Here is a 21395-nt window from a genome sequence, read left to right as displayed (position 1 = left end):
CTAGCTTATCTCCCTGCCTATAATAAAAAAAAAACAAACAGGAGGTTGACCTCAGATATGCCTAGATGATGTGTGCATACACTGGTTGCTCAAGCAGTGCCTAGTGCGGGAAGCTGCCGTCCAGATTCCTCCCACTGCCACTCAGTAGGTGAAATCTTCTTGTCACTGTTGCAATTACAGTGGAGGGTCTTTAACTCTAACATTCATTAAGAGTGACAAGGAGAAAAGTGAGACTCGGGATACATTTATGCTCAGCCCGCTTCGGATTACTGGTGTATAATGAGCACGTGTGTGGTGGGGAGAAGGCAGATGGGCTTCCAGTTGTTTGTATACGTGCCACCTTGTCAACACACAGCGAATTCACGCTCAGAGCAAGCAAATTAATGAACATATTACAGGGAAGTCTGGAGACAGAGAACTAGCTCCAGATAAAATAAATACATTTCCTATTTTAAGCACTAGAAGATTCTATTTGTTTTCTAAATAGACACAGCATGCAGACATGCTCACAATTTAAACAAATCAAAAATTAATATTTGAACTCAGCAGCCGCAACACCCTCTAATATGTCACCCTGCAGCTGTGAGGAAATTGCATGTGGTCATCGCTGTGTGGTGCTTTCTGCAAATCGGAGGCTCCGCTCCAAGGATCAGTGAGGATTACCCATGATCATGATGGATGGCAGCACACACCGGTGAAATGACTTAGTTCTCATGTTTAGAACAAAGCCAAGAAAGCTTGAAGATATTCAAGTCAATGTGTGCTATCAAAGCAATGGTCTGAATGGTGATTTCATGGGCAGTGACTCTTTAGCTGGTAAATAATGTTCTATAAGGACAAATTTAGACATACAGGGAGAATTTTAATAATATCTTATGGGTTGATTGGGTTCTTAACGCAACTATATTAAGTGCATTGGAAGGAGGTACAATAACCAACACTTGTAACTGTTCTCCACCAGGTAAAAGAGAGATGATGTCATGCAAAGCCTACAGGCCTTTGGAAAGCATAGGATTCAGTTCTGTAAACCTGGTCAAGAGCCTATGGCTGTAGTGGAGAGCCTACAAGGACTATTTTGCTGAATGGTCTTGTTCAACTACCTTCTGAATACCAGTGTTAAGTCCATAAATTAGTGTGGTGCCCAATCAGAGTTGCTTCTGTTAAATCCATAGGTTAGCATGGTGCCCAATCAGAGATGCTTCTGTTAAATCCATAGGTTAGCGTGGTGCCCAATCAGAGATGCTTCTGTTAAATCCATAGGTTAGTGTGGTGCCCAATCAGAGATGCTTCTACTGTAGGGAGTGGTGGGAAATGCAGAAACTTATAACTGAAGGCACCCAGACTGAGTGGAGTGCTTGGTTTAAATGGAAGAGCTGTATGACCCCTTTCAATACTCACTGAACATCATGGAAGGAGTGCAAAGCCTGGAAGAGCCAGCGGATGGGAAGGTATGCAACAAGAAGACATCTTCTGGAGATGTAGCAACAGTCGTGAACTCCCTGCAGCTGTGGTTATCTGCACAGACTCAGTACAAGACTGGGTCCCTTGCCATTTCACCGTGTGTGTGTGTGTGTGTGTGTGTGTGTGTGTGTGTGTGTGTGTGTGTGTTGTCATTCATGAGACCTCCCCGCTTCCTGAGGGACAACTGGCCCATAAAGGTAGTTGGGGGAGGGGGTGCCATTTCTTCAGTGGTGGCATCACTGACAGGCATTTTTGCTCTATAACTTACCCATGCTCGGGATGGAACTAACTGAACTCGGTGGGCCACCCATTAAAAAGAAGCCATGGACGTAAGAGAAGACCTGAGAAGGAGGCTCCAGCAGGCAGGAGACAGAGAGGAGAATGGGGTGAAAATGACAGAAATTCGTGTGTAAATATATGAAAAAAAAACAAACAAAGAGTGTAGGATTTGAATTCTGATTCCTTGTTAACAGCTGATAAAGTTCAATTTGTAAAATAAGCATCAAAGAAATAAAAAAAATATGAATGGCAGAAGAGAAAGAAGCAACCTATTCCTTCACCTTTTAATTATTATGTTGGGCTCAGCCCACCCAAAAGTGCTTAAAAATCATCTCCTCTTTTTCCTTCAGAGAGTCTGAATTAGCACAACAGCCATAAAACAAACAAAGCAAAAACCTATGGAGCAGACAAGCAAAGAAAACTCCATCCAGTGCCGGTGGCCACCCTTTACTCTTCAATTGGACAAACAAAACCCCTTCCCAACAGACTGACCTTAATTTGACAGGACGGTGCTCTCTACTTAGTGCTGACAAACTTCCTACCGAACCGGCTAGACCAGGGGCCAAGGGAACGGCGTGAAGACGGAGGCAGCTGGATGCAGTGACTGGCAATGTCAAAGTTCTCAGTTTGGGGGCAGCTCCCGCTGCAGACACGTGCCATGAATACCGCCTGCGCTCATATATCTTGGCACCTTGCATCCAACTTGGGTTGCACTTGATTTAGCTCCAAATAGAGAGTGACTCTCTTCAATCAGTGCTTCTGGCAAGTCAGCTGGCTGAGAGGCCACCTGGAAGGTGCTACAGGAAGCATAAGAGGAGGGGAACCTTCCCGGGAGACGCTCATGACAGGATAATGAGAAAGCCATCGGCACAAGGAGGGAAGTAGAAGATGCACTGACATTTGGTAGAAATGAGGCTTGTCTTATTTCATGCAAAAGGGGCTAAAGGAAGCCCAGGGCATCTTTTACACACAGAGCATACAACTCGGGCACTTAGCTGATGCTTGTGAATGATGCCCGCTGAAGACATCCCTGTCAAGGAGAGACCACGCAACAGACTGCAAGCACAAAGGAGTGGATCACTATGGGATGGAGAGAAGAACTAGTAAGGATGCAGTCCTAACATGCACGCAGGGATCAAAGGAGAACAAGGGCCTTGGAAATCAGGATAAGGGCATTAATGGGGGGGGGGGCAATGGGAACCACTCTAACATTTTGGTCTTCTATTATTTTATAAGCCAAAGCTGAACTTTACAGGCTGACTCTCGTCTTGGGAAGAAGCGGGAGAGTTTAGTAGGAAAGATACCACAGGGGTGGATGAGGCTACCATGTGGGAGACGTAAGCTTGGGTTCCGCAATAGGAAGAAAGAAAAGGAAGCAGGGCCAAGAGCCAGCGCACAGCTAGACTGGTTTGGAAACAGGAGCCACTCAGTGGATCTGAACTGTGCTGGTCACAAAATGAGTCGAGAACCAACCAAAGAGTCACAAGAAGAAAGGAAAATAGCTCGTGGGTGTGGCTCGAAGACCGGGGTTTCCTTGGACCTTTTTCAGTCTGGAGTTCCTGCGGGTAGAGGGGAGTGAGAGTCTGTCCACTTGGAACAGAACCCAAGGGGGAGAAAAGAAGACGATGAAAGATGAGGATATTCTAAAGGATGGGGTGGAGAGAGCAGAGGTCCAAGGGGAACCCGGAATGGGTTGTGTGAAAGGGGAAGAGGAAATAACCGGGCTGGAGGAGTCAGCTCACGGAGAGATGGTGGCAGAAAGGAAGTAAAGGGTGGAAATGCAGGCATTCGAGAAGAAATAGGAGGTTGGCTTGTGCTGTAGTTGACGCTGTTATTCCCCCAAACAACAGGAGAAGGCTGAGTTGTGACTGGGCAGTAATGTCAACCGAGAGCTGAACAGAGGAGAAGGTCCAGAGGAGTTGGAGGGGTGTGTGGGCAAAGGCCCAAGAACATTTAAAAGAGGTAAATTAAGTGACTGCCAAGAAGTGCAGAGTAGGCTGTGTGTTAAGGCCACATATGGGCCCTCGGAAGCAGATCTGCTTGGGTGCAAAGCCTAGATGCACTGGCCACCAGCTGTGAAACTGGGTAAATGTATTCACATCTCTGATTCCAGTTTCTTGGCTTATAAAAAAGAGGCATCAACAACCACAGGCCCAACCCTTGGATCAAAGGGTCCAACCCTTGCATGACTTAAGTGATGAGCAGGTGTGTAGTAATTCAAAACCTTTTTATGTGGGGGGCCCAATCAGAACCAACATTCATGCTGAAGATATGCTTAAAACGAAGTCAGTATTTCTGTTTACTGCAAGTCAGCCAAAGAGACTTACAAGTGCATGAGAAAAATTAGGTAAGTGTAGTCATAGGACACTACTGCCTTTAATATTGAAGAGATGCCCACATCTAAGTTCTAGCCACAAAAGCCCTGTCTGCTTTTGAGACTGTCCTTCTGGGCAGCAGCAACAGTGGCCACAATGAAAGCCCGTGATTTGACACTTCAAGGTCATCTGTCCTTACCACAGCCAGGTAGGGGGTTGTTGAGGAAGTCACGCCAAAGTTGAAATACAAGCTTTTTTTCCTCCTTACTTTTTTTTGTTTTTGTTTTAATTTAGGAAGTCCTCAATTTAAGCATAGATCATGTCTTTTTTTTTTCTTTTATGAAAAGGCTCAAACAAAGGAAATGCCTTGAAGTGTTCAATCATCCCTCTGCAGACCCTGTGGTCTCTTAAATAAGAATACAAATTGAGAGCATAAGGAGGAGACAATCACTGAAAGCTCCAGAAAGAGATTGGATATACAACTCATAGTTCAAGCAATAGGAGATAGGGTGGCATGATGAGAAATCAGAAAAGAAAGTATATTGCAAGAGAAGGAGATAAGGGAAATAAAGGAGCGAGTGTTAAAAAAAAAACAGAGGCACAAGGAAATTGAAGGCACACGGAGGCAGAGAGCAGGGCCAGATGAAATGAAGAGGAGGGCGAAGAAGATGAGATAAAACCCAGAATATGGATCACACTACGAAAAAAGCTCCTCCGTCACATTACCATAGAGCAGGGAGGGATGGGGCCAGACCCTAGGAGCCCCAGTACCCAGCATTCCTCAAGCACAAGCTATGCACTGGTCAGACAGACAGGGCACTGTGCTTTTATTCCCAAAGCCACACGGTGGAATGTTCTAGTCATTACAACCCCGCAGTAGGGTTTTAAGGTTGATCCAATGAGAAGACAATGCACTTAGGAAATTATAAATCCATAAGCATGCCATTGTTACTACTAACAACAAAAGCATAGTTAGTCGCAGCTGTAGCCTCGCAAGTCGTATTTAACCTGCTGGCTCATGTGTCTCCTGCTTGTCAACAGCCACCACAGCAGGGAAATGGCCACCATCACTGAATGCTACTTAAACATTAAGTGTGACAGTTTTGCAGATCCTTCTAATAATGCCAACACATACAGATGTATGTGCTACCAAGAGAAAAGAACGGCACACCTATTGGCTACCACTGTAAGTACATATACATTTTAAAAGGTTAAAGTAGATGTGGATCGATACAGATTATTAAAATTTAGCACGGGTGTTTTTCTTTTCCATTTCTTCAGTTAGCTAGAATATCATAGAGCAGGGGCATCTACGTCGGCGGGACACCCACGGCAGCCTGATCAGCTTTCCTCAGCATTCACAAGAGGATGTCTTGCCAATTTTATTTTTAAGAATACCTCTCTAAGATCTCTCATCATCATAACCATCCCTGCCAGCCCATCTTCTCATCCTCTAGCCAGAAGCTGGCCGGTGGCTCCGTCTGTAAAGTGCTTGCCGTACAAGCAAGAGAAAGAGAGTTGGATGGTCAGAACCCACAGAAAGTGCCGTGCACGCTGGCATGCGCACATAATCCTAGTGCCGGAAAAAATGCGATGCACGCTGGCATGCGCACATAATCCTAGTGCCGGGAAAAATGCGATGTACGCTGGCATGCGCACATAATCCTAGTGCCGGGAAAAATGCGATGCACGCTGGCATGCGCACATAATCCTAGTGCCGGGGAGGCAGATGAGTGGAGCCTGGAAGGAAGTGGCCAGCCCGTCTAGCTGAATCAGGGAGTTCAGGACCAGGGAGAGGCTCTGTTTCAGAAGTGTGAGGCAGAGGGATCGAGAACAGTACCTGACATCAACCTCTGGCCTGTAGGTGCTCATGGGCATGTCAATATACATGTGCACACACGAACGCCTATGCAAACACTAGACATGTGCAGATGCACAGAACATCTGATATGGAGCTGGGGCGATGCTCAGTCATTGATATATTTGTCTCACACGCATGAGGATCTGAGTTCAATCCCTGGAACCCATGTTAAAAACCAGGCATGGTCTAGTATGCACTTGTAATCTGTGTTGGAGAGGCCGAGACAGAAGGATTCTTGAGACTCATTCTTCAGCCAGTCTACCCTAACTGATGATTCTGGCCAATGAGATGCTTTGTCTCAAAGGAGGTGGATGTGGATGGTGTTCTTGAAGATGACACCGGAGGTTATTCTCTAGCCTCTACACACATGCATATACACTTGTACTGCACACACTCAAACACTATGCACACATGTGTACACACACATACACACACACACACACACACATACACTAAGCAAGCAAGCAAAGAAGAACAAAAATACCTGTTCCCAAGTCCCTAATGTGTGTGCTCAGTCAGTACTCAGTACTGTGGGGTTCAACAATGACAAGGTGAATTATGAAATCCCAGTCACCAGACTCAGTTCTTGGTTCTATCATTCTTGTCTGAGTCAATTATTTAACTCCCTTGCGTCTCAGTTTGTTGATATGTAAAGCAAGGACTGAATTACCACCTCCCTTGAAGATCACATGAATTTCGTGAAATGGTAAAACTGCATCAGAAGCAATCAGCCCAGCACTTCTCACACGCGTCCTCACCTATTATTAGACACCCATGCAGATCCCCTGCAGAGAAAGCGAGTTAGTCAGTGTCACATAGAAGAAACAGTCCGCACACAGGGAAATTATAACATGGAAGACGCCAAAGGGAAGCTGGTTCTGGAAGGAAAAGTCTCGGAGTCAGGCACTGAGGGATCATGGATAGGATTTTGATGATCCAAATAAGATAACTGCCACCAAACCACCAGACATTTAAAATCTGTCCTTTTTCTTTCTCCCTTTCATCCTCTCAGCACCAGCTCACCTCCCTGTGACTGAAGCTGCTGTGAAGTAGAACCGTCCCCACGCCTGTGTCTGAGTGTGGGAGCATGGGGTCCTGCAGGGCTCCTTCAGGGCTCCTTTCCAGGCACGCCTCTGTGTTCAACTCAGATCCCAACCAGTACTCAGCAATGTAGCCCTATCAGCTTCTTCCAGAATGCAGACCCAGGCTCGGCTAAACTGGGCGTGTCTACACGATCACCAGACCACGTGGGCCCTACTTTCAGAAAGGTTAGCCATGGATGGAGGAAACCACAGTAATGACTCAAAAAGGGTTGAGAGGGGGGTGTTGTCTTAATGACTTGGAAGAAAAAAAATATTAACAGCAGTACTCTTTAAAAAGGGAATTCTGACAATGGTCTAGCTGTTGGGGTGATTCTACTGTCTAATCACAGAGAAAGGACAGAAGAAAGGAAGAGCGGGAAGGAAGGAGGGGGTGAGGAGGGAGACAGAAGGAAGGGAGAGGTGAGGAGGGGAGACAGGTTAATAGTCCCATTTTATTTTAGCAGTTGCCAATGAATTACTTAAAATATTAACACCAGTTATTAGTTGAACAGTTCTCCCAAGAGAGTTCTGGAAACCACTGGCAACCTCTGTGAGACATTATAACAGGTCAGGGGATGGGTATTCAGTCAGACGCCTGGGAAATGTCATCTAGCCCTTGACATCATAGTGATATACACCTGTAAGGCTCTAAAGCGCCTGCAGCAATGAAAGTTGCTTAACTTTGCTTAACCAGAACGCCAGGCTAAAAAAACTAAGAACTGTATTTCATTCCCCACATTTTTGGCCAAGAACCTTTGTTGCATTACACAGTTATAACTACCTTTAGAATCAAACTTTATGCAATATAAAACTTCTCAGACTAGTATTTTTTTTCCCATTTTGTTTATGCTTTTATACAGATTGGGGTATGTGAACCAGAATTTAAAACATCACCACACAAGCAATAATCAAATTCTAACTCCCTGGAGTTCCACCACCCCAGTGAACCAGCTACTCATCCTCAGCAACATCACCCTCAGTATTCTCATCGTTTCCAGAGAGATCTGAGAGGCCCAGCCATCCTATTAGGCACTCACAAAGCCCATGGCGTAGTTTCTTATAATGTGTCTGCACTTGGACATTTCCCCCTTAGGGCTTTTTCTGTGCTTTTTAAAAATTTCACCCTCTTCTGTGAACAGGAGAAAGCTTTTAGCTGAGAAAGACAAATAGAAAAAGCACCCCAGGCTTTGGAAATTCTTGATAATGTTGAGATGTGCAGGGTGGAAAGAAAAAAAAAACTATAAAGCAAACTCCTACCTTTCCATAGCACTTAGCCATATCTGTAACAGGCTGATACACCCCTGCTTCCCATGCCACTTCATTTATCTTTCCTGAAAACCTTCAGCCCTGACCTAAATCTTCTAACTATCTCTTTGCTTTGACAGACTTGGAGGAAACACCCCCACCCCACACGTATGACATCTCCATATGTGAACAAACACTGAGGTGACTGGACCTGTTCCCAGCATGTGTTTATTCTTGTCTGTGTGATAGATTAAGTGGAATTTTCTTTTGGAACAGCCAAGTGCAATTAAGAGGTCTTGGTTGATGATTGAGAATAAATCCCAAGATTAAATCCTAGCCCCCTGAAAGGTGCTTATATACCACAGAGAGGGCAGACAGGGTCTTTCTCTCTGTGGCCCCCATAGACACTCGTAAGGATACTGTGTAGTAGGGTATGTGTCAGCCTGTTTGGTCTGTCACCACACAGTTCCTCACCTTCCTTCAGATCAAAGTCATCTGAAAAATTTTGTAACACTTATTAGAAACTTTTAAAGCAACATTTCAATGTAAAAAATAAAATTCTAGGACCTTCAGTTCAGGATAACAGTAAGTAGGAACTGAGCTGGTAGCTATTTGTGTATCCCTTCAACCTCTTCTGGGACAGTACCCTTGATGTCCAACTGTCACCCCAAGTCCTACTTGTCCAAATGCAAATGTCTTCCTTATTGCCTCTAACACTTGTTCCTGTCCTGAGCAAAGGTTTAAATTCATCCCTTGAATTTCCATGACCTGAAACCAGGACACCAGGTGAATCTCCTGCTCCCTTGCCACTGTGGCAAGAGAGCAACTATTTCTGTTGCTCTATTAAATTAAACCACATGAAATTGCCCCTCTTGGGCATTTTTGCTGACAAATAGCAAAAAGTCTAATGTATCATTTACATCCAGTGAGGCCAGGTCCGTTCCTTCCCTTTCACCCTTGGCTTGAAAGCTCATCAGGGCTCCGGCCATTATCTAATACAGGTCTCTCGGGCCTCGGCTTCTTCCAAGCCATTTTCTACAATCTTTCTCTTCACAGAAGGGCAACGATAACACTACCTGCTTAAAAACTTCCCAGGCCCTGCTTATAATTCCAGCCTTGGGGGTTGAGGGAGAGAAACTATCATGATTTCCAAGCCAGTCTGGGTTACAGAGTAAGGCCGCCCTGTCCCCTACCCCCAAAGAAGATGGTCTCAAAAGGGCAGACATCTTACAGCAAGGAGAGACCTAAAGGAAACCCATCCTATGGGCACCCTAGTCTTGGACTTGTATCCTCCAGAGCAGTGAGAAAATACGTTTCTGCTGTTAAACTCTCCCAGTCTCTGGTATTATGGTAGCCTTGGAAAACAAATGTACCACCCTTCACTAAGCTACATTTCTTAGATGCAAGTAACACATCATCATCTCTATCCCTAGAGCCTGCACAGGGCCAGCCTGGCAAGGAACACGGGTTTACTAAACACTTGATGAACTAGTATTTAGAAAGCCATACATTTAGTGACAAAGTAAACTTCTACGTCAACACCTTTCTGATGGCTTCATAATTGAGATACACTTATAACAACCCTCATGCAAAAAAAAGTATTTCTGAGCAAGAGGTGATGATGACATTTAAAATCAGGACACACCCAGTTTCACAGACAGTCAAGGCTTCTCCCCAGCCCATTTTCATGAGGCCTGTTCTTCTGAGACATGGGACTCCAAAGTCTAGTCCAGTCCAATGATTCTCTATTATAATGGTCCCTATTAGCCTTAAAAAAAAATGCAGCTCCTAATCACCTAACTTACCATCAAAGAGCGCTCTGGACTTTAGAGAGAACAGAGCCCATTAACTATTAAAACTTTTCAATCTCCTTATAGAAACATTTATTTATAAAATATGTCATAGCATAAAAAATTTTAGGGTCCACATGCAAAACAGACTGGAACAGGAAAATCTACCATGATAGGGATAGTTCACACTCTACCACTAATAGTGTCCCTTAAGCCAGTCCCTCCCTGCTCTAACCTATCTTTCACAGTTTGCACATAACATACCCTTAGTCAAGGCACAGCTCTCCCCCAAACTCTCACGGTGCTCAAGATCCAGCCTCAACTTTTGCCTGAAACTTCAGGCTCTCTATGTTCTGATTCCAACTTAAATTTCCCAACCTGTTCCTGTAGTGCATGTCAGTGGTGATCTTCACTCTTGGTGGACGACTCACTGGCTGTATATGACCCATATTCTTTACTTTGCAGGTCGTTGAGCCAAAGTCTACTTTGTAGACATTGAGCCAAAGTTCCTTCCTGCTCCAGGATAAGGCACATAGCTGGGTCAGCTTCCTCCCAGACCCTACTTCCTCATCTTTCTCATCTACATGCACATCCCAGAACGCCTCCCAGCCCAGCTCCTCAAAAGGCAGTCACTGCTGAAGGCACCCCTGTGCAAACTTCTCCACAATTTAGAGAGGACGGTGGAATATACAATAACCTTTACTCTTTTTAGTGGCAGGGTCATTAACACACTTTTTATCCCTGTAGTCTGAGAATCGATCCATTAGTAGATTAAGAAACAGATATTTTGATGTTATTCTGTGGATGCCTAGGTGCATAGTGACAAGTGTTGTGTGATTCCAATGTTGTTGACATTCCAAGTCCTTCTTCTGTCCCTCTCCCTCCCTTCCCTCTCTCTCCCTTCCTTTGGATTCTAATGCAGAAGAAAAAAATTTCATCTCCTGAGGAAACTGGTTGACGTTTAGCTAAACCTCCCTAAAATTCTGTGCCTAGGCAAAGATTCCCATCAAAGAGCAGACAACATAAGCATGGGGAAAACATGTTTAGAATGAACGTTTTGAAAATACATTTTTGGTACCTTAAAATGTATATAAAAGTACTATAACCATCACTTCATTCTCCATTATATGAGACTCTAATTTTCTTCAGGACTTACAAGAACATTATTAAATGTCTGTCTGAAGCTAGATGTGGTGGTGCGCCTCTGTAACCCCCACATTCAGGAGGCAGGGGCAGGAAGATCAGGAGATCAAGGCCATCCTCAGATACATAGTAAGCTGATCCCAGACTATGTGTGAAGATTAATCTTCATTACCAGCTTGACTGAATCACCATGGAAACACATCTCTGGATGTGTCTATGAGCATGTTTCCAAGGAAGACTGAGGAAGGAAGACACACCATGAATGAACGTGAGGGCACTGTTCCATGGGTGTGAGGTCTGGAATGGAAAGAAGACCGGAGAGCAAGGAAGTTCCAACATTCGTCTCTCCCTGCCTCCTCAGTGCAGGTGAAATGGGACTGGCCATCTTAAGCTCCTGCACCAGACTTTCTTTCTCATTCCAGACGGACTGTGTCCTCAAACTGTGAGCCAAAATACTCCTTCTTTATCAAGTCACTTTGGCATTTTATGACAGCAATAAGAAAAGTGACTAATACACTGGGCTAAATGATACCCTATTTCAAAACAAGAAAGAAGGAGAGGGGGGAGAGAAAGAGGAAGGGAAGAAGGAAGGAAGGAAGGAAGGAAGGAAGGAAGGAAGGAAGGAAGGAAGGAAGGCAAGCAAACAAAAACGGTTACATTTGAATCCCCGTTTACCAAGTGTTTGAGGGAATATATTAAAATCAGTTCCTGGAAAAAAGTGCTTGTAGTCTGGGCCACATGGACCGCTACCCTTTTGCCTGGTATGAAGCCCCTCGCAGCTGCCCCAGAACCCGGGACCCAGAGAGGCATCACTCACCGGCACAGTACCCAACCAAGTTCAGGAACTGCTCCTCCTTGCAGCTGGTCGTACAGCGCCCACTGGTGAGCGTGAGGTGGGGGTGACAGGAGACGCAGTCGGACTCCAGAGGGCCCTGGCACCGCCGGCAGGATGCGTGGCACGCTGGGCAGAGGGACAAAAGGCAGGACTAGAGTCAGCAGCTCAGTATGCACACGGTTTGGTATGCACAGGCACGCGTTGTTTCGTGCACCCCACAAATGCACCCCACAAAGGCTGTCTGCTGAAGACTCCTGAGCATGCCTGCCACACCCCTAGACTGGACCCAACAACTGCCATTTCTGGAATAAGAGAGGATGTTGTCCACAAACAGAACAGGGATCTAGAGCTATAAAAATCTGAATCATTGGTCGCCCGTTCCAGAGGGGCATCCTCATATATGTGACTAGGAGATTCAAATCCAGGCTTGGCAAGCATCTCCTACTTCAAAACACCAGAGAGGGACAGAGAGACAGAGAAGACAGACAAACAGACAGAGAGAGACAGGCAGACACACATACACACACACAAAGAGAGAGAGACAGACACACACACAGAGACACACACAGATACAGACAGACAGACAGACACACACACACAAAGAGAGACAGACAGACACATACACACACACACAAAGAGAGAGAGACAGACACACACACAGAGACACACACACATACAGACAGACACACACACACACACAGAGACAGACACACAAAGAGAGAGAGAGACAGAAAGACACACAGAGACGCACACACAGAGACAGACAGACACATATACAGAGAGAGAGAGAGAGAGAGAGAGAGAGAGAGAGAGAGAGAGAGAGAGAGAGAGAGAGAGGAGAGCAAAAAGGAAAGGGGAGTTTTGCTTTTCAGAAACTCCTGGCAGACAACAAGGGACCAGACACCACGTGGCACGGAGCCTTCCCACCAGAGCGGGTTACTAGCCAGGCTCTACCTTCAGGCCTCATCTTAGATCCTTTTTATCAGCTTAATCAGTAATATTTATTTAAATACAAAGAACAGAAAAACAATCTTCCTTCTGGAGGTTATCGTGTGCTGCATCTGAAGTTCAAAGCCTTAGACAAAATTATGGCAAAGTTACGTCTTCCTCAGAAAACCACCAAATTAACAAGAGGTGCAGCAGGGTAAGAATCCAGGTGAGCCTCTGAAAGGAGAAGCTAATAAAGACACAGACAGGGAGGGAGCCGGGCAGGTCATGGCTGCAACCGGCCCAGGCTGCCCAGGCAAGTGGCAGGAGATCTGGGTTCCTAGTCAGGAAGAAGAGATCTAAGCCTGTCTGGTGCCAAGGGGTGGGGGCGGAGAGCAGGTGCTGTGGAGAGCTTGCTAACACCAACACACTCCTCCTCCTGGGGCTGGAGGGAGCCAAGAAGCAGGCTGCAACTCAAATCAAACGCCTCTCCCTTCTGGCAAGAGGCCAGGAGGAGGTAAGATATTTTTTCAAAAGAGGGTGGGGACAAGAAAACACACTGCTGATTAGAAGGCACTAGATCAGTCCGCATTCCCGAGACTCTGTTTGAGAACCGTCCAGAAGATGCTGGCATTCCAAGGATAATTCTACCACTCGGGTCTTCCCACTTTCTAGAATGTCTACAGTGACCTGTGTGCCCTGCTTCTGGTGAGACCATCCATCCTCTGACAGGGAAGATGTGGAGCAACAGGAGCTCGCCTTCAAATGGTTTACACACTCAAATGGTTTACACACGGGAACCACGGGGGCCTGGATAATGGATTCTCAAGTTAGAGGATGTCTTCAAAGGCACAGTAAAGACAAAGCAAGCTGTTACCCTGCAGAGCTGATGGGTACTTTAAAGTAGAGTTGCCCAGGGCCCAGAGATTAGGAAGGTATTGGGGGAAACAAGAAAATTGCAGAATAAAAATAACACGGATATCCAGTCATCTATATCAAGTTCACACTACATTTGCTCTTTGGAGTTTAGGCCAGAAGAATCTAATATATGCTCATTTATTTATTTGTTTATTTTAATATTTCACGGGGATGAAGAGATAGCTCAGTGGTTAAGCGCACTGGCTTCTCTTTCAGAGGTCCTGGGTTTGATTCCCAGCACCCACATGGCAGTTCACTGGTGTCTGTTACTCCAGTTCCAGGGGATCTGATACCCTCTTCTGGGCACCAAGCAAGCACTTAGTACACAGATACACATGCAGGCAAAACACTTATACACATAAGACAAAATAGTTTAAAATATTTCATAAGTCTACTAGACATTTTCTGATTCCAGAAATACTCGGGCAATGATTTCATCACAACAAGCTTTTCTGCCTATCAGTTAGCCTCAAATGTCTATTTTTGGAAGCAAACTAGACTCCTGAGAGAATGTGTTTGTCTTTCCCACCCTGCAGGTATAAGAATAAACAGCACCACCCTAGGGGACTTAAGTTTTACTATTTTGCCAATTCCAATAAAACGCTTTACTAATCTGAACTCGTAATTTCAGCAATCCCTGTTATGGAATACAGAGATGCTCTTAAACTGGGGAGGCACATCAAAGAAGGAAATAAATACCTCATTTCTCTTTTGCTTTTTTCCTGCGGTCGCCAAGGGAAGAAAGGCGGGAAAACGTCCTTAACGGTACTTTGTGCCTGGCCCTCTATAACACACACTTCCGAAGCTGGTCTCCAAGTCCCCATCCCTCAGCCATGCTACTTCTGTGACCTCACCCCTCAAACTAAGCTGCCTTGCTTTAAACAGCAAAGAAGGGGCAGTGAGGCTCCCGAGGAGAGGCCCCAAGAAGCTCCCGCTTAGTAGCTTCTGTTGAGGTCTCTTGGAATATTCTCTTCAAGGAAAGACAGCTGGCTTGGAGGAAGGCTAACTAACTGAGACTGCCCTATTGTGAGGAAGTTCAGTGAGTACAAGAACTGGCCTCATAAAACGGGGGCGGGAGGGATTCTTGACCTACCTAACTTACTGATATATCTAAACTTGCCTAAAGCGTCCTAAGGGAGAGCTTCCAAGCTAAGCCTATGGGTCCCAGGGACTGCAAAAGATAGCAATACGTTGTTTACGTGCAACTAACTTGGAGTTGTTTTGAGCCATTACTTTTGGGTGGCAATAGGTAACCAGAGCAGAGCCTCACTGAGAGAACGTGAAAGGGCTCCTGAACGAGTCTGTCTCAGTCCCACATCTCAAACCCTTCCTGCTCTTCTGAGGAAAAGTAACGGGGGTTTAAAAACAGCAGGGTGTGCAGAACGGGATGACAAAAAATTAGGTAAATACACACAGTGCTCACTATGATTTTTCATAACATGGGGATTTACTTATAACTTAATTATTTGGAGATAATATAAAAAGGCACATCTCTAATGTGTTCTCAGTTACTGGACACCAGACATAGAAGATAGATAGCACAAAGAGCTTTTGAGTTGTGCGATTTCTGCCCTCAAAGCCCTCTTTTCTTTTTTATTCTGAACTTTCAGATCTGGTACACCGACTCCTGAGATAACTACAAAAAAAATAATAATAATAAGCCTTAAGCTTTAAATAGAGGCAAAGTAACCAAGAGTTATGCTGAGCTAAACTCTGGCTCTTGCACAATGTCAATGTTTTATTTACTCTAGCAGAGAAGTTCTCTTGGTGTGATTGTCTCCCAGACAAGAGAAACCTAGCACCGAGTGAGTTTATTAAAGTATTACAGTCTACAGGACAAAGCTGTTTATCATTTTCACACTCACCATGCTTCCTCGTGGGAAGATTAATCCCCCTGTTCTCTTCACACTACCCCTTTACAGTGTCCAATGTGAGAACAGGAGTTTGGTAGGATGAAGTCTTTCATCAAATGTCTGGTTGTACTGGGAAGAGCAGATGTGAGAAGAGGAACTCTGTCCCAGCAGGCCACACACTCACCTGTACAGGTACCTTCCAGGTTAAAGTGGGTCTCTGGACACTGGGAGAGGCAGCGCCCAGCCAGTAGCACATGGGCAGGCCTGCAGTCCGTGCAGCTGTGAGGGTGCTTCCCTGCACAAAGGAGGCAGGAGGGGTGGCAAGCTGAGGAGAAGAGCAGAGGAACTGATTAGGACGGCTCCACATGAGGACAGCAGTTGCCCCACTGGGGTCTGTCTACTCACTCTGTCTACTCACTTGGACTTCCAATACCAGGGTACACTACATATACTTTTCTCTAAAGGCATTATCCTACAAAGTCAGGTACAAAAGCCACCAGACAAACAGCTCTTAGAGTCATACACTTTCTCCCCATGCTGGAGGATGTCAAATAGAGAATCAGAAACCATGAACAGTTCTCCTATCCCTGACACCTGTCACTCTGGAAACCAGGCTGCTCCAAAGACTGAAGTAAAGAGAGAGGGTGTGTGTGTGTGTGTTTGTGTGTGTGTGTGTGTGTGGTGTGTGTGTCTCTGTGTGTGTGTGTGTGTGTGTGTGTGTGTGTGTGTGAGATGGGGGGTGCTTTGCTCACACAATGCCCATTCTAAGGTGGAGCCTGAGTGTACACAGGATGGAAAGAGTTCATCAGCACTGGAGCAATACAAAGTCAGTCACAACAAAAGCTAGAGGACATGCTTGGGTGGGATGAAGGCAAAGTCTAGCATCGAGAGTGAGCACTGCTCTGCAGCTCTGTGACCTCGGCTAACTCGGAAACATCTGAGACTCTTGCTCCCTCCTCTATAAAGCAGGGATTCGACGTTGCAATGGGACAGATGCATGTCCAATCTCTAGATACACGGTATGGCCTTCATAAACCTCGGCTGTAATTATGAACAGTAAGCACAATGTTACAAGATTCTAGAGGTGTCACAGGAACAAAGAGAAAGAACACCTCAGCGGGCATTCACCAGACCTTTAAGGGTCCCCGGAAGCCTCCTCCCCAAGGAATAGCTTTCATAATTCTAGAAGGTGCTATGCAAGCTGCAAAGGGAGAGAAGCCATCAATAGTCCTACTCCACTGTGATGATTATGAGCAACAACAGTGACCATCATGACAAGAAATCCCTAAGGGTGTAATAATGGCACACGCATCTTTGTGGTAACCAACAGCTGTCCGACTAGACTTCAGGCTCACTCAGCAGGAGAGAAATCATGCCTCATACTGGAAACCTACCCAGGGCCAGTGAGGTGAGGAATGTTCCAGCAGAACCCACTGCTGCCACCTCACTACATCAATGTAATACTTAACTGCATTCTAAATATTTATCCTCCTGCCCCCCAGAGAAGTGTAGCTCTCAACCCTCGTCAAAGAAGCTGCTCTGGGCAACAGATGGTGAGCAATTCAGAAAACCACACTGGTCAAAACTGCAGAGAAAACCAGTTCATAGGGGATACATCTACAACACAGCTCCTGCACCAAAGGCTCAGGGGACATTTCAGAAAGGGGACAGGAGGATTTTAAGAGCCAGAGGACCAGGAAATCTGCTGTGAGATTGTGGCTCCTAGAAATGACAGGGAAGCTTCACAGGTGATACCTGGACAACACGGTTGCTTAAGTAAGACCTTAACTAGACCACCAATAGACATGTTAATGGAGGGGGTGGAATTTCATGGAGCCATACCCACAGACAGAGAACCTCAGGGATGAATTTGTTTTTTGAAAACTGGCTTTAAAAAAGGAGAGCTGGGCGGTGGTGGCGCACGCCTTTAATCCCAGCACTTGGGAGGCAGAGGCAGGTGGATCTCTGTGAGTTCGAGGCCTGCCTGGGCTACAGAGTGAGTTCCAGGAAAGGCGCAAAGCTACACAGAGAAACCCTGTCTCGAAAAACCAGAAAAAAAAAAAAAGAAGAAAGGAGAAAAACCATCACTTGAGAAAGTTGCCTGTATAGACAGTAATCTCTGTTTTGAGAGATATCTCAGTCAAAAGTTAAACAGCAGATAAACTATGTGTAAGGCTGCAACGTGTGAGACCTTTGAGTTTAACCTTTTCCTTCATTCCTTTCTCATCCCCAAGCTTACACTACGCACCCAGAAAACCACGTTGGGATTTCATTTGCAAAAGCAAACCAGCTCATACTTATTTTTCCTTAAGTTTTAGACTGCTTAATCTTTGAACCTGGTTGTAAATTATGCCCTTTGAGAGAAGTAACTTCAAAAGCGACATAATCATATATCGAGCTAGTTTTAAAACTTGGATGCCTCTTCCCTCCCCCCCTGTCCCTGTCCCTCCCCCCTCCCTCCCTCTCTGCCCATGCCAAAATCTAAGCACACACTATCTCTTTCTAAACGAACCCAATGCTTCATACTGACTCATCCTGCAATTAGCTTCTGTACTGTTAAGTAGCAATCCCAGCCACGCCTGAGTAAAGGCCCACAGGTAGAACTCCCAGGCTGCACCGTGTCTCCCACTGCTGCTGAGAGTATTAATTATGTGTTTTTATTTTCTCTATTTCTGATTCTTTGACACCTGGAAAAATTCTTATTCTGCAGAAACTACCCTCCCAGGGCTATACTTCTGAAGACTGTAAGCGATTAGCTTGGGAGTGTGTGTTTCATAGGCCAACTAACCAAAACCCAAGCCTCCAACACCTCCTCTACAAGTTCTTCCATTAATTCACACTTGTGCTGAAGAGGGCCCAGATCAGGATCCTGCCCATCCAGATGACCCCAGTCTCTGTCAAATAGACAAGACTCTCCAGACTGTAGAAATGCTCATCTCTGTCTCTCTTGTCTCCTCTATCAGACACCCTGAAGATTTACAAGTCCTGCAGACTTGGCAGAACCATGTGTAATTTTGCACCATCAAGATATCTGATTCTATCAACCCCTAAAATAATGGAACAAATCATCTTTACAGCACAAGAAACTGCTATTCAGTGAGGATAGCCAGGTCCTGAAGGATAGACTGTTAAAGTATTAGACTACTCTCTCTCATTGGCTGATGTCTGATTGTTGATCTTCACCCTAACATCTTGTCTCGCCTATCACCCAGCACCTAAAGCTTAGACAGCTGTGCCAGAGGTCCCAGGTCCCTGCTACCAAGTAATGGCCAGTGCCTAGTCTCACGGGGCCATGTCCTGGCTTGATAAATACCATCTTCCCATTGCTTTGTCAGTGGCTCAAGTATGGTAGTATAGACAACAGAAATTCATTCCAAAGTATTTTCAGCATCCTCAATGGGGGCGGGGGGTTAGTAAACTAAAGTTTAAGCAAATAAAAGGAGGCATCTTGGGATCGGCATGACAGCTCAACAGGTAAGAACACTTACTATGCAAACACAAGAACCTGAGTTCTAATCCCCAGCAAACCTTTAAAGGATGATGGTCATAATCCCTATGCACCTGCAACCCCAGTGCTTTAGGGACTGGAAACAGAAGGTATACTGGGGTGGGAAGTCACCAGCCTAGCTCTAGGCTCAGTAAGAGATCCTGTCTCAAAGAAAGAAGGCAAAGCATGTTCATGATGCCCAACATCCTCCTCTGATCTGGGAGTATTCACACATAGGTGTACACTCCTAACATGAGTATATGGTGTGTGCATATTTGCACTCTCGCAGCACACACACACACACACACACACACTTACGTCTCTAAGCACAAAATGAAACAGAGAGTATTGGAACATCAGGTGGCAATATTTTGAAACACCCAGCTAAATCATATTGTCAACACAAAGCTTTTTCTTTCCCCAGGATGACTGGAGAAGCAATCTGAAACAGCAGTGTTTTCTATAGGCCTAAATAAATATACCTATGATAGCACTGATATGCTTACATTACATTTTTTTAAGACCATTAGAATCCCCAGGTCTTCCTGTTATACAGCCTTAATAAATAGGAATCAGAATGTATCGCTGTGAAATTGAAAACTGGGCAAAGTAAGTTAAGGCATTATGAGCATAAACGTGAGTTACTTGATTCTATTTGGTCACAAAGTCAATGTGGCAGCCTGGCTTACTGTGAGTAGAGGTTATTATTTTATTCAAAACAGGAAAGCAAAAAAGACATGCAAGGTGGAAGGTTGGCAGGCTCAGAAGTTCGAGAGAAAGACCGTTTATCACCCAGTAGGTTTTAAATAGACAGCCCCTGATCACCACAGGTCACAGGAAGGAGGCAAGTGTTGCATGTAGACTCTCTGACTCTTCATCTCTGGAATCCTTTATATGAGCAAATGCATTTAGATCTTTAAAAAAACGATCTCATGAAACTTCAATTTTGTGCTGGTTTGGGAAAATGCCTACATTACTCCAGTGACTTTTATTAGGAGTGATCATTCTGCGGGAACTATTTCCTTGCAGGAATTCTGTCCAAAGTCTCAGTTCCTTCAAGGAAGACTTACCCCATCGCTGGGCCTATCTGGAAGGCATTTGAAAGTTCTATGAATAATTCTTCCACTAATACAACATTTTTAGAGGCCTGCTTTCCAGTTGTTGGCTAAGTATATTTCTGAAAAGGTATAAGGGAACTGCATAAACCCCAAAAGACCCAGCACTAAGGGAGTCCTTAGCTGGCTATAAAGTCCAGCCAGCTTGACAGTGGCAGTTACATCAGAGAACACAGCTGTTCCTGCTGATCCTGCTTGCTGCTTTGGTCTTAAATTGATCTCTCTCTCTCTCTCTCTCTCTCTCTCTCTCTCTCCGTTTTTAGTTTTTAATTAATGTATTATTTCACTTTTTAAAATTGAAAATAAATTCTTCTCTCACATGATACACCCAGACCACAGTTCTACTCCTCCCGGCCCCATCCCCACACCTTCCCCGCCCCCCCTAGGTCCACTCCCCTCCATCTCCCATTAGAAAAGTGCAGGCCTCCAAGAGACAACAACCAAATAAGACAAAACAAGATACAGCAAGACAAGGCAAAAGCCTTCCCACCAAAGCTGGACAAAGGCAACCCAACAGGAGGAAAAGAGTGCCAAGAGCAGGCAAAAGAGTCAGAGACACACCCGCTCCCACTGTTGGGAGTCTCACAAGAACACCAAGCTAACACACTCTGCATACATGCAGAGGACCTGGTGCAGACCCATGCAGGCCCATGCAGGCCCTGTGCTCACTGCTGTGGCCTCTGTGAGCCCATATGAACCCTGATTCAGTGGACCACGTTCTCCTCTGTCCTCCATCCCTCTGACTCCTACAGTCTTTCCTCCCTCTCTTCGGCAAGGTTCCCCAATCTCCATGGGGAGGGGCCTGATGAAGACATCCAATTTAGACTCTCTCTCTCTTTGAATGTGGATATGACTACTTTTTAATGATAGAAAAAAGTGGTCCTACATCCGGGCTTTCAAATCATGTAAGAGTTCCTGGATGTCCATGTCAAAAGCAAACACTGAGGTAGACATCTGTCAAAATATGATGTAGATGTCAAAATCCTCCAGGAGTACCATAGGGATTCTGAAGCAGGATGAAAATGTAAATGAGGTTAGTTTAAATCAATTTCATTTTTCCTTCTTCTCACCCCCAGCCCCATTT

General features: G+C 45.3%; 1 protein-coding gene across 1 annotated transcript in view; it reads right to left on the bottom strand.

The window, feature by feature from the left end:
• The window catches only part of Fras1 (Fraser extracellular matrix complex subunit 1), a 353235-nt gene that overhangs the window by 167271 nt on the left and 164569 nt on the right, over window positions 1-21395 (bottom strand). The window contains exons 18-19 of the mRNA XM_059274782.1: window positions 15894-16034; window positions 11994-12137 (exon numbers count right to left, since the gene is read on the bottom strand). Of these exons, the coding sequence (XP_059130765.1) occupies window positions 11994-12137; window positions 15894-16034 (285 nt within the window). The remainder of the gene's footprint in view (window positions 1-11993; window positions 12138-15893; window positions 16035-21395) is intronic.

This window comes from Peromyscus eremicus, chromosome 10, assembly GCF_949786415.1.
Source record: "Peromyscus eremicus chromosome 10, PerEre_H2_v1, whole genome shotgun sequence".
Taxonomy (NCBI): domain Eukaryota; kingdom Metazoa; phylum Chordata; class Mammalia; order Rodentia; family Cricetidae; genus Peromyscus; species Peromyscus eremicus.
Note: the sequence above shows the minus strand (reverse complement) of the source record. Positions and strands in the feature narration are given on the sequence as shown.